The sequence below is a fragment of the Salmo salar genome, chromosome 05 (genome assembly GCF_965601325.2).
Source record: "Salmo salar chromosome 05, fSalSal1, whole genome shotgun sequence".
Taxonomy (NCBI): Eukaryota; Metazoa; Chordata; class Actinopteri; order Salmoniformes; family Salmonidae; genus Salmo; species Salmo salar.
Window position 1 is genome coordinate 2490072 of NC_138295.1, and position 13807 is coordinate 2503878.

Sequence of the window (13807 nt, forward strand, 5' to 3'; positions counted from 1 at the left end):
AGATTCTAAACTATATTGCTTTCTAAACTATATTGTACTAAATTCTAAACTATATTGCTTTCTAAACTATAGTGTACTAAATTGTAAACTATATTGTACTAGATTCTAAACTATATTGTACTAGATTCTAAACTCTATTGCTTTCTAAACTATATTGTACTAGATTCTAAACTATATTGCTTTCTAAACTATATTGTACTAGATTCTAAACTATATTGCTTTCTAAACTATATTGTACTAGATTCTAAACTATATTGCTTTCTAAACTATATAGTACTAGATTCTAAACTCCATTGTACTGAATTCAAACTATATTGAACTAGAGTCTAAACTATATTGCTTTCTAAACTATATTGTTCTAGATTCTAAACTCTATTGTACTGAATTCAAACTATATTGTATTAGATTCTAAACTCTATTGCTTTCTAAAGTTGACTCTGGTCAATTGTGCTGCCAAACTTATTCCCCACTCAGAGCCTGGCCTGTCCCCTCAGGTAGGCCTATGTATTCCCCACTCAGAGCCTGGCCTGTCCCCTCGGGTAGGCCAACATATTCCCCCACTCAGAGCCTGGCCTGTCCCCCTCAGGTAGGCCTATGTATTCCCCACTCAGAGCCTGGCCTGTCCCCTCGGGTAGGCCTATGTATTCCCCACTCAGAGCCTGGCCTGTCCCCTCAGGTAGGCCTATGTATTCCCCACTCAGAGCCTGGCCTGTCCCCTCAGGTAGGCCTACAAAAAGTATGTTATAAAACCAGGACACACTATTCTGAGGGATGAGCCTGAGGGATGCTTGGGGAGCCTGAGGGATGCTTGGGGAGCCTGAGGGATGCTTGGAAGAGCCTGAGGGATGCTTGGAAGAGCCTGAGGGATGCTTGGATGAGCCTGAGGGATGCTTGGATGAGCCTGAGGGATGCTTGGAAGAGCCTGAGGGATGCTTGGAAGAGCCTAAAAACCCTCCCTGGACTACCAACCAACCACACTGACTGAGCCCAATGTCCATTCGAAACTAGATTGCATTGAGTTTGCAGGGAGTCTGAACAATTTTTATTGGTGATTTGATAGTCGGGATCTTTTGTACTGAGAAAGATGATCTGTGAACTTTTATCTTTAGCACAAAGGGGAGCTGATTTGGTTATAGAGGAAGCAGATGTTGACAGGGTATTAAAAAGAATATCCGTCAACAAAGTCACTGGCCCAGATAACATCAGCAACCATGTTCTGAAAAATGTTCTGAAAAATCCTGGCGGTGTGCTCTGTGAGCTTTTCAAATCGCTCACTGAGGGAGCACACAGTACCAGCTCTGTGGAAATCATCCATTGTATTCCCAGTGCCCAAGAAGAGCCGTCCTGTTGCCCTCGGCGATTACAGCCCTGTTGCATTAACACCTGTCATAATGAATCGTTTGAGTGCCTGGTTCTCTCCCATATGTAATGATTGTTATTTTGTTCTCTCTCTCTCTCACTCTCTCACTGTGAGCCATCATTACAGAAGGAGTGTGCTGTGGTGAACCTTTATCTCAGTCTGAAGATATCTTGGACTTGTTCTTGCCGGACAGACCTGTGGTGGCAGAACCCTACCCACTGGCACCTATATTCTACATAGTCCTCCCAGAGCAGCTTTTAGTTTTTAATAATAATTAGGTGTGTGCTTATATTTGTCCTATTTCACACATGTACAAGTCGGTATTAATACATGTGTGAATTGGAAATGTATTTTTGCATATCCCAATGTAACGGATGTGAAATGGCTAGTTAGTTAGCGGTGGTGCGCGCTAATAGCGTTTCAATCGGTGACGTCACTCGCTCTCTGAGACCTGAAGTGGTTGTTCCCCTTGCGTTGCAAGGGCCGCGGCTTTTGTGGCGCGATGGGTAACGATGCTTCGGTGGGTGTCAGTTGTTGATGTGTGCAGAGGGTCCCTGGTTCGAGCCCGGGTTGGGGCGAAGAGAGGGACGGAACCTACACTGTTACACCAACTCCCTCCGAGACACTTTTGGAGGCTCCTAAAACCCTCACAAACGTCTACAGATGCACCATTGAGAGCATCCTGTCGGGCTGTATCACCGCCTGGTACGGTAATTGCACCGTCCACAACGGCAGGGCTTTCCAGAGGGCGGTGCGATCAACCCAATGCATTGTCGGAGGCAAGGAAGATCATCAAGGACCTCAGCCCACTTGGGCCACGGCCTGTTCACCCCGCTGCCACCTAGAAGGAAAAGACAGTACATCAAAGCTTTGGGTCAAGAGACCGATAAACAGCTTCTATCCCCAGACCATCGGATTGTTAAACAGTCACGACTAGCCTGCCACAGCCCAGGACCCTGCCCTGAACCTTAGTCACTGTTACCAGCCAGCTACCACTTAGGTACTCTACCTTGCACCTCAGAGACTCAGGATGCTTTGTCCTATGTACATAGTCAAAACAAAATGAAATTGTATTAGTAACATGCGCTGAATACAACTGGTGTAGACCTTACAGTGAAATGCTTACTTACAAGCCCCTAACCAACAATGCAGTTAAAAAATATGCATAAGAATCAGAAATAAAAGTAACAAGTAATTAAAGAGCAGCAGTAAAATAACAATAGCGAGACTATATACAGGGGAGTACCGGTACAGAGTCAATGTGGAGGCTATATACAGGGGGTACCGGTACAGAGTCAATGTGGAGGCTATATACAGGGGGGTACCGGTACAGAGTCAATGTGGAGGCTATATACAGGGGGTACCGGTACAGAGTCAATGTGGAGGCTATATACAGGGGGGTACCGATACAGAGTCAATGTGGAGGCTATATACAGGGGGGTACCGGTACAGAGTCAATGTGGAGGCTATATACAGGGGGGTACCGGTACAGAGTCAATGTGGAGGCTATATACAGGGGGGTACCGGTACAGAGTCAATGTGGAGGCTATATACAGGGGGTACCGGTACAGAGTCAATGTGGAGGCTATATACAGGGGGGTACCGGTACAGAGTCAATGTGGAGGCTATATACAGGGGGGTACCGGTACAGAGTCAATGTGGAGGCTATATACAGGGGGTACCGGTACAGAGTCAATGTGGAGGCTATATACAGGGGGTACCGGTACAGAGTCAATGTGGAGGCTATATACAGGGGGTACCGGTACAGAGTCAATGTGGAGGCTATATACAGGGGGTACCGGTACAGAGTCAATGTGGAGGCTATATACAGGGGGTACCGGTACAGAGTCAATGTGGAGGCTATATACAGGGGGTACCGGTACAGAGTCAATGTGGAGGCTATATACAGGGGGTACCGGTACAGAGTCAATGTGGAGGCTATATACAGGGGGTACCGGTACAGAGTCAATGTGGAGGCTATATACAGGGGGAACCGGTCTTACTCACATCGGCTATGGAGAGCGTGATCACACAATCGTATGGAACAGCTGATGCTCTCATGCATGTTTCAGTGTTATTTGCCTCGAAGCAAGCATAGAAGTAGTTTAGCTCGTCTGGTAGGCTCATGTCACTGGGCAGCTCTCGGCTGTGCTTCCCTTTGTAGTCTGTAATGGTTTGCAAGCCCTGCCACATCCGACGAGCGTCAGAGCCGGTGTAGTAGGATTCAATCTTAGTCTTGAGTCTTATATTGACGCTCTGCCTGTAATGGTTCGTAGGAGGGCATAGCGGGATTTCTTATAGGCGTCCGGATTAGAGTCCCGCTCCTTGAAAGCGGCAGCTCTACCCTTTAGCTCAGTGCGGATGTTGCCTGTAATCCATGGCTTCTGGTTGGGGTACGTACGTACGGTCACTGGGGACGACGTCATCGATGCACTTATTGATGAAGCCGGTGACTGAGGTGGTAAACTCCTCAATGCCATTGGAGGAATCCTGGAACATATTCCGACCACTTTTTTTTATTGATCTAGTCACTGGTGCTTCCTGATTTAATTTTTGATTGTAAGCAGGAATCAGGAGGATAGAATTATGGTCCGCCGCCCCTTGTCTTACCAGACGCCGCTGTTCAATCCTGCCGGTATAACCAGCCAGCTGTATGCTGATAGTGTCAAATTCAAATCAAATGTATTTATATAGCCCTTCTTACATCAGCTTCTAGAAAGAGGGAACGCAACACCCTGCTACAACTTAACTCTCCGTGGTGTGAAAGAGGTATGGAAGTGTAGGTGTGAGTAAGGATGACAAAAAGCCAGAAAATACCGTTAACAGGGAATTTATTCCTTCACGCGGTAAGGTTGGGGAAAAGGGGCTGGACGGAACCAAAGCAAAGAAACTAAATATCAAAGCCCCCTCTCCTACCTTACCTGCCTACCCACTACTTACCTAACTAGCACCACCTGGTGCACTAACCAAAATACAGGGGATGGTCCGCCCAGGTCTTACCTGCCTACCCACTACTTACCTAACTAGCACCACCTGGTGCACTAACCAAAATACAGGGGTTGGTCCGCCCAGGTCTTACCTGCCTACCCACTACTTACCTAACTAGCACCACCTGGTGCACTAACCAAAATACAGGGGATGGTCCGCCCAGGTCTTTCCTAGTGTGCATAGACAGTAAACTACTACGGGTATATGTATGCCCGCGGGCCTCTTGCCTAAACACTCCCTAGGTGCCTTCCCCTTCCCCCCCCTGGGAACAAATGAAACAGAATAACACAAATGTCTTCACAACAAACTGAGAAAAAAAAAACACTAACTCAGGACATTAAAGAAGCCTCTCTCCGAGCAACAAACTAACGCAGAACATTACAATCAGCTCTCACAGCAACACAGTACTTACTGTCTTAGCAACCACCAACATGCTATAACTCTCAACCATTACCTCTGTGTCTTTTTTCTGAGCAACAGAACTGGGGCTTATATAGCTTCAGAAGAAGTTAGTAATTGGAGACAGCTGCGTCCTGACGAGGGGGGCGGGGTCAGCTCTCCAATCATCAATGTTGATTGACCAATCAGCTGCTCGAAGAGAATTTCAGGAATCCATTTCCTGAAATACATACATAATACACAAACCACAACACAGAAACTGGGGAACGTAACACGGCTGATACCTCAAAGTGCTGCACAGAAACCCAACCTAAAACCCCAAACAGCAAGCAATGCAGGTGTAGAAGCACGGTGGCTAGGAAAACCTCCCTAGAAAGGCCAAAACCTTAGGAAGAAACCTAGAGAGGAACCAGGCTATGAGGGGAGGCCAGTCCTCTTCTGGCTGTGCCGGGTGGAGATTATAACAGAACATGGCCAAGATGTTAAAATGTTCATAAATGACCAGCAGGGTCAAATAATAATAATCATAGTAGTTGTAGAGGGTGCAACAGGTCAGCACCTCAGGAGTAAATGTCAGTTGGCTTTTCATAGCCGATCATTGAGAGTATCTCTACCGCTCCTGCTGTCTCTAGAGAGTTGAAAACAGCAGGTCTGGGACAGGTAGCACGTCCGGTGAACAGGTCAGGGTTCCATAGCCGCATGCAGAACAGTTGGAACTGGAGCAGCAGCACGGCCAGGTGGACTGGGGACAGCAAGGAGTCATCAAGCCAGGTAGTCCTGAGGCATGGTTCTAGGGCTCAGGTCCTCCGAGAGAGAGAAAGAAAGAAAGAGAGAATTAGAGAGAGCATATTTAAATTCACACAGGACACCGGATAAGACAGGAGAAATACTCCAGATGTAACAGACTGACCCTAGCCCCCCCGACACATAAACTACTGCAGCATAAATACTGGAGGCTGAGTATTTATTGTTCAGCCACGTCTCCGTGAAGCATAATATATTACACTTTTGAATGTCCCGTTGGTAGTTTAATCTTCCGTGTAAGTCATCTATTTTATTGTCCAAAGATTGCACGTTTGCTAGCAGAATGGAAGGAAGTGGGGGTTTATTTGATCGCCTACGAATTCTTAGAAGGCAGCCTGGACCCATTTTCTCCGCCTCCTCTTCACGCAAATCACGAAGACCTCGGCCTGTTCCTGAGAATGCAGTATATCCTTCGCGTCAGACTTGTTAAAGGAAAAAAAATGATTCTGCCAGTCCGTGGTGAGTAATCACAGTCCTGATGTCCAGAAGTTATTTTCGGTCATAAGAGATGGTAGCGGCAACATTATGTACAAAATAACTAAGTAAAAAAAAAAAACAAGTTGCAAATAAACAAACACAAAACACAATTGGTAAAATGTCTGTCTTCTTCTCCGGCACCATCATTGAACACTGGTCACTTTAATAATGTTTATATACTGTTTTACACACTTCATATTGTATGTACAGTTGAAGTCGGAAGTTTACATACACGTATATTGGAGTCATCAAAACTCGTTTTTCAACCACTACACAAATTTCTTGTTAACAAACTATAGTTTTGGCAAGTCGGTTAGGACATCTACTTTGTGCATGACACAATTCATTTTTCCAATAATTGTTTACAGACAGATTATTTCACTTATAATTCACTGTATCACAATTCCGGTGGGTCAGAAGTTTACATAGACTAAGTTGACTGGTGCCTTTAAACAGCTTGGAAAATTCCCAAAAATTATGTCATGGCTCTAGAAGCTTCTGATAGGCTAATTGACATCATTTGAGTCATTTGGAGACGTACCTGTGGATGTACTTCAAGGCCTACCTTCAAACTCAGTGCCTCATTGCTTGACATCATGGGAAAATCTAAAGAAATCAGCCAAGACCTCAGAAAAAGAAATTGTATACCTCCACAAGTCTGGTTCGTCCTTGGGAGCAATTTCCAAACGCCTGAAGGTACCACGTTCATCTGTACAAACAATAGTACCCAAGTATAAACACCATGGGACCACACAGCCGTCATACCGCTCAGGAAGGAGATGCGTTCTGTCTCCTAGAGATGAACGTACTTTGGTGTGAAAAGTGTAAATCAATCCCAGAACAACAGCAAAGGACCTTGTGAAGATGCTGGATGAAACAGGTACAAAAGTATCTATATCCACAGTAAAACAAGTCCTATATCGACATAACCTGAAAGGCCGCTCAGCAAGGAAGAAGCCACTGCTCCAAAACCGCCACAAAAAAGCCAGACTACGGTTTGCAACTGGACATGGGGACAAAGATCGTACTTTTTGTAGAAATGTCCTCTTGTCTGATGAAACAAACATAGAACTGTTTGGCCATAATGACCATCGTTATGTTTGGAGGAAAAAGGAGGCTTGCAAGCCGAAGAATACCATCCCAACCGTGAAGCACGGGGTGGCAGCATCATGTTGTGGGGGTGCTTTGCTGCAGGAGGGTCTGGTGCACTTCACAAAATAGATGGCATCATGTGGCAGGAAAATTATGTGGATATATTGAAACATCTCAAGACATCAGTCAGGAAGTTAAAGCTTGGTCACAAATGGGTCTTCCAAATGGACAACGACCCCAATCATAGTTCCAAAGTTGTGGCAAAATGGCTTAAGGACAACAAAGTCAAGGTATTGGAGTGGCCATCACAAAGCCCTGACCTCAATCCTATAGAAAATGTGTGGGCAGAACTGAAAAAGCGTTTGCGAGCAAGGAGGCCTACAAACCTGACTCAGTTACACCAGCTCTGTCAGGAGGAATGGGCCAAAATTCACCCAACTTATTGTGGGAAGCTTGTGGAAAGCTACCCGAAACGTTTGACCCAAGTTAAACAATTTAAAGGCAATGCTACCAAATACTAATTGAGTGTATGCAAACTTCTGACCCACTGGGAATGTGATGAAAGAAATAAAAGCTGAAATAAATAATTCTCTACTATTATTCTAACATTTCACATTCTTAAAATAAAGTGGTGATCCTAACTGACCTAAGACAGGGAATTTTTACTAGGATTAAATGTCAGGAATTGTGAAAAACTGAGTTTAAATGTATTTGGCTAAGGTGTATGTAAACTTCAACTGTATATACTGTATTATAGTCAAGGCTCATCCTATATAACTACTGCTGGACACACATTTTCTATTCATATACAGCCTATAGTGTTTATACACACCATTATACCTTCAGTTTATTAGGTACACCAATCTAGTACCGGGTCGGACCCCCCTCTGCCTCCAGAACTGCCTAAATTCTCTGGGGCATCGAAACATTGCTCAAAAGGCACCAAGGGACCTAACGTGTGCCAAGAAAACATTCCGCACACCATTACACCACCGTCCTGTACCGTTGACACCAGGCAGGATGGGGCCACGGACTCACGCTGCTTACGCCAAATCCTGACTCTGACATCAGCATGAAAGTCCGCTGACTCTGTGTGTTTTGTTTGTCGCACCATTCTCTGTAAAACCGTAGACACTGTCGTGCGTGAAAAGCCCAAGAGGCCGGCCGTTTCTGAGATACTGACACTGGTGATCGTTGGTCTCGTTTTACACGTTCTGACGTTCAATCGAACAGTAACTGAATGCCTGTCTGCCTGAATGCATGTCTGCCTGCTTTATAGAGAGAGCCACAGCCACCTGGCTCACTGTCTGTAGGAGCAAATCATTTACGTACACAGGGTGGTGTACCTAATAAACTGGCCACTGAGTATATGTAATATATATATATATTCCGGACTCTGACAATTTTCTTTCTTTTCACCTTTTGGATTATTGCATGTTGTTTTGTATTGCTAGATATAATTACTGCACTATTGGAGCTAGAAACACAAGCATTTCACTGCACATGCAATAACATCTTGGATCTCTGTGTAGGTGACGAATACACTTTGATGTGATTTTGAAAGTGAGATCACAGCCGGGCTCCGGCATCATCAACGACGATCCTGTGAGGTCACAGCCGGGCTCCGGGCATCATCAACGACGATCCTGTGAGGTCACAGCCGGGCTCCGGCATCATCAACGACGATCCTGTGATGTCACAGCCGGGCTCCGGCATCATCAACGACGATCCTGTGAGGTCACAGCCGGGCTCCGGGCATCATCAACGACGATCCTGTGAGGTCACAGCCGGGCTCCGGGCATCATCAACGACGATCCTGTGAGGTCACAGCCGGGCTCCGGGCATCATCAACGACGATCCTGTGAGTAATTAGGTTTAAGTTCCTTACTCACGGGCATGTCGGATGATTTTATTCACCTTGTCGGCTCGGGGATTCAAACTAGTGACCTTTCTATTACTGGCCCAACACTCTAACCGCTAGGCTATATGGCTTGGTTCAGGTTGACTGTAGCTCAGTTGGTAGAGCATGGTGTTTGCAATGGTGTTTGCAACGCCAGGGTTGTGGGTTCGATTCCCACGGGTGGCCAGTATGGGGGAAAAAAAATGTATAAAATGTATGCATTCACTACTGTAAGTCGCTCTGAATAAGAGCGTCTGCTAAATGACTAAAATGTAAATGTCCTAAACATGAATAGTTGGTCATCGATGTGAAGTATTCTGGGGGTGATCAGATAGATAATCCTGCTTCCTGGGGCGGCAGCGCAGCCTAGTGGTCAGAGCGTTGGACTAGTAACCAGCAGATAGCCTAGTGGTTAGAGCGGTGGACTAGTAACCAGCAGCGCAGCCTAGTGGTCAGAGCGTTGGACTAGTAACCAGCAGGTAGCCTAGTGGTTAGAGCGGTGGACTAGTAACCAGCAGCGTAGCCTAGTGGTCAGAGCGTTGGACTAGTAACCAGCAGATAGCCTAGTGGTTAGAGCGGTGGACTAGTAACCAGCAGCGTAGCCTAGTGGTCAGAGCGTTGGACTAGTAACCAGCAGATAGCCTAGTGGTTAGAGCGGTGGACTAGTAACCAGCAGCGCAGCCTAGTGGTCAGAGCGTTGGACTAGTAACCAGCAGGTAGCCTAGTGGTTAGAGCGGTGGACTAGTAACCAGCAGCGCAGCCTAGTGGTCAGAGCGTTGGACTAGTAACCAGCAGGTAGCCTAGTGGTTAGAGCGTTGGACTAGTAACCAGCAGGTAGCCTAGTGGTTAGAGCGTTGGACTAGTAACCAGCAGCGCAGCCTAGTGGTCAGAGCGTTGGACTAGTAACCAGCAGGTAGCCTAGTGGTTAGAGCGTTGGACTAGTAACCAGCAGCGTAGCCTAGTGGTTAGAGCGTTGGACTAGTAACCAGCAGGTAGCCTAGTGGTTAGAGCGTTGGACTAGTAACCAGCAGGTAGCCTAGTGGTTAGAGCGTTGGACTAGTAACCAGCAGATAGCCTAGTGGTTAGAGCGTTGGACTAGTAACCAGCAGGTAGCCTAGTGGTTAGAGCGTTGGACTAGTAACCAGCAGGTAGCCTAGTGGTTAGAGCGTTGGACTAGTAACCAGCAGGTAGCCTAGTGGTTAGAGCGTTGGACTAGTAACCAGCAGCGTAGCCTAGTGGTTAGAGCGTTGGACTAGTAACCAGCAGGTAGCCTAGTGGTTAGAGCGTTGGACTAGTAACCAGCAGGTAGCCTAGTGGTTAGAGCGTTGGACTAGTAACCAGCAGCGTAGCCTAGTGGTTAGAGCGTTGGACTAGTAACCAGCAGGTAGCCTAGTGGTTAGAGCGTTGGACTAGTAACCAGCAGCGTAGCCTAGTGGTTAGAGCGTTGGACTAGTAACCAGCAGCGTAGCCTAGTGGTTAGAGCGTTGGACTAGTAACCAGCAGGTAGCCTAGTGGTTAGAGCGTTGGACTAGTAACCAGCAGGTAGCCTAGTGGTTAGAGCGTTGGACTAGTAACCAGCAGGTAGCCTAGTGGTTAGAGCGTTGGACTAGTAACCAGCAGGTAGCCTAGTGGTTAGAGCGTTGGACTAGTAACCAGCAGCGTAGCCTAGTGGTTAGAGCGTTGGACTAGTAACCAGCAGGTAGCCTAGTGGTTAGAGCGTTGGACTAGTAACCAGCAGCGTAGCCTAGTGGTTAGAGCGTTGGACTAGTAACCAGCAGCGTAGCCTAGTGGTTAGAGCGTTGGACTAGTAACCAGCAGCGTAGCCTAGTGGTTAGAGCGTTGGACTAGTAACCAGCAGGTAGCCTAGTGGTTAGAGCGTTGGACTAATAACCAGCAGATAGCCTAGTGGTTAGAGCATTGGACTGAAAGGTTGCAAGTTTGAATCCCCGAGCTGACAAGGTAAAAATCTGTCGTTCTGCCCCTGAACAATGCAGTTATAACCCACTGTTCCAAGGCCGTCATTGAAAATAAGAATTTGTTCTTAACTGACTTGCCCTTGTTAAAATAAAGGTAAAATAAATAAAAGTAATTCCGCGGTGCATAATCAATGCACATGACATTAGTTGCAGGATAGACCATTGTCCAGCAGATGTCAATAAAGTCCTGTAGATACCAGAACCATACCTGGTTCTTTAACTTTACAGTTTGTTTTATAGGATCAAGTTCACGGTCCACAAAACGCCAAACATGAACCCTTTTGGTAGGAAAAAATACCAGATCACTGTCGGTTCTCGGTCCGGTGGCGGCTTCCGTTAATAAAAACACGTGTGGGCGGAGTCACAGCGGGAACCAATCAGACACTCCGAAGGCGTGGTCCTCAGACCTTTTTGTGTCACTGCGAGGCGCGTGCAGTTCGCACTGACCGGAGATCCGGTCGTTTGTTACCGTGTTGGCATGAGGATCAAGTCTAGTGTTTAGCGGTGGATCAGCACAGACGTGCTGATTATGTCTAGATAAATACACCGACGCAACTCTCTGACACGTTGTGTGATAATGGCATGCGATGGTTCAATTAACGATTTACCGGACAAAGTGTTGTTGACCCGATTACCGTCTTCATGCACGTGCATTAATACGTGCAAAACACACAACGGAAGAAGTAACAACAACAGCAGCAGCAGCAGCGTGAGTAAAAGCAGTATGGTTTTCCTCGGTTTGTTTATTTTGTCTCTGTCTCTGCACGTGATCACGCTGCTGTGTTACCTGGATCTCCGGTCCGAAGTGAAGCGGGAGATTTCTCAGCGGAGAAGAGACGCGAAGTTGACCCTCGGTGGAACTGATGTGACTGACCCGTTGATCCCCTCCGGTCACCGAGGGATGGACACCGGCGCCCGGGCACAGGGTCACGAGGTAAACCGAAACGTAAGAGTGGTACGGGATCCATAGAAACCACACACGGAGGATTTCTCTCCCCAATACATCACAACTGCTTCTATTTACAATACTTAGTCATGAAACGATTTCGTTTCCATTTTAGCATTTGAATCATTTTTGTCCTTGCTGTTGATCAGACCAAGTCATCTGTAGTCTACAGATCTTAGCCAGTTGTAAAGTTATTTAGCGCTGAAAGATAGTTTGGTTAATTATGCAGCAATGCACTGTGTGTTGTGTAATAACCTGTTCCCAGGTCACTGAGGTGTGTGAATGAACTGGAAGTCACTGACTGATTCACATTGATCACAACTCTAGAGCTCTGAGTAGTTAACCCTACTCTAACAGGGGTTAACCCTACTCTAACAGGGGCTAACCCTACTCTAACAGGGGTTAACCCAACCCTACTCTAACAGGGGTTAACCCAACCCTACTCTAACAGGGGTTAACCCAACCCTACTCTAACAGGGGTTAACCCTACTCTAACAGGGGTTAACCCAACCCTACTCTAACAGGGGTTAACCCAACCCTACTCTAACAGGGGTTAACCCTACTCTAACAGGGGCTAACCCTACTCTAACAGGGGCTAACCCTACTCTAACAGTGGCTAACCCTACTCTAACAGGGGCTAACCCTACTCTAACAGGGGTTAACCCTACTCTAACAGGGGCTAACCCTACTCTAACAGGGGCTAACCCTACTCTAACAGGGGCTAACCCTACTCTAACAGGGGTTAACCCAACCCTACTCTAACAGGGGCTAACCCTACTCTAACAGTGGCTAACCCTACTCTAACAGGGGCTAACCCTACTCTAACAGTGGCTAACCCTACTCTAACAGTGGCTAACCCTACTCTAACAGGGGCTAACCCTACTCTAACAGGGGCTAACCCTACTCTAACAGGGGCTAACCCTACTCTAACAGGGGTTAACCCTACTCTAACGGGGGTTAACCCTACTCTAACAGGGGCTAACCCTACTCTAACAGGGGCTAACCCTACTCTAACAGGGGCTAACCCTACTCTAACAGTGGCTAACCCTACTCTAACAGGGGCTAACCCTACTCTAACAGGGGCTAACCCTAACCCTACTCTAACAGGGGCTAACCCTACTCTAACAGTGGCTAACCCTACTCTAACAGGGGCTAACCCTACTCTAACAGGGGCTAACCCTACTCTAACAGTGGCTAACCCTACTCTAACAGGGGCTAACCCTACTCTAACAGGGGCTAACCCTACTCTAACAGGGGCTAACCCTACTCTAACAGGGGCTAACCCTACTCTAACGGGGGCTAACCCTACTCTAACAGGGGCTAACCCTACTCTAACAGTGGCTAACCCTACTCTAACAGAAACAGTGGATCTTAAGAGAAACAGGTGTTCATGGCTTCTTTGCTGAACAGCACCTTCACTCACAGAGAGGGGAGGTAGAACGGGAGAGGGGAGGTAGAACGGGAGAGGGGAGGTAGAACGGGAGAGGGGAGGTAGAACGGGAGAGGGGAGGTAGAACGGGAGAGGGGAGGTAGAACGGGAGAGGGGAAGTAGAACGGGAGAGGGGAAGTAGAACGGGAGAGGGGAGGTAGAACGGGAGAGGGGAGGTAGAACGGGAGAGGGGAGGGGAGGGAGGGAGAACAGGAGGAGAGGAGGGAGGGAGAGGGGGAGCGTGAGACAGCAGTTGGATGGGAAGATGTTGTGGCCGTTACGTAGCCAGCAGGTGCAGAGCCTCCGGCTGAATGTGGAGGGCTGCATTCATTGTCACATCTGATTGGTGTTAATTTTGTTCTGATGATGCTCACCATTCCACAGTAAACCCCCATCAGCACTCCAGCTCTAACTCACTGCTCTAAACCCCCATCAG

General features: G+C 47.1%; 1 protein-coding gene across 2 annotated transcripts in view; it reads left to right on the forward strand.

Annotated features, from left to right (window-relative positions):
* Nucleotides 1–11417: 11417 nt before the first annotated feature.
* The window catches only part of LOC106604098 (uncharacterized), a 47015-nt gene continuing 44625 nt past the window's right edge, over nucleotides 11418–13807 (forward strand). For both annotated transcript variants that reach the window (XM_045717804.2, XM_045717805.2), the window contains exon 1: nucleotides 11418–11942. In XM_045717804.2, the coding sequence (XP_045573760.2) occupies nucleotides 11574–11942 (369 nt within the window). In that variant the 5' untranslated portion in view covers nucleotides 11418–11573. The remainder of the gene's footprint in view (nucleotides 11943–13807) is intronic.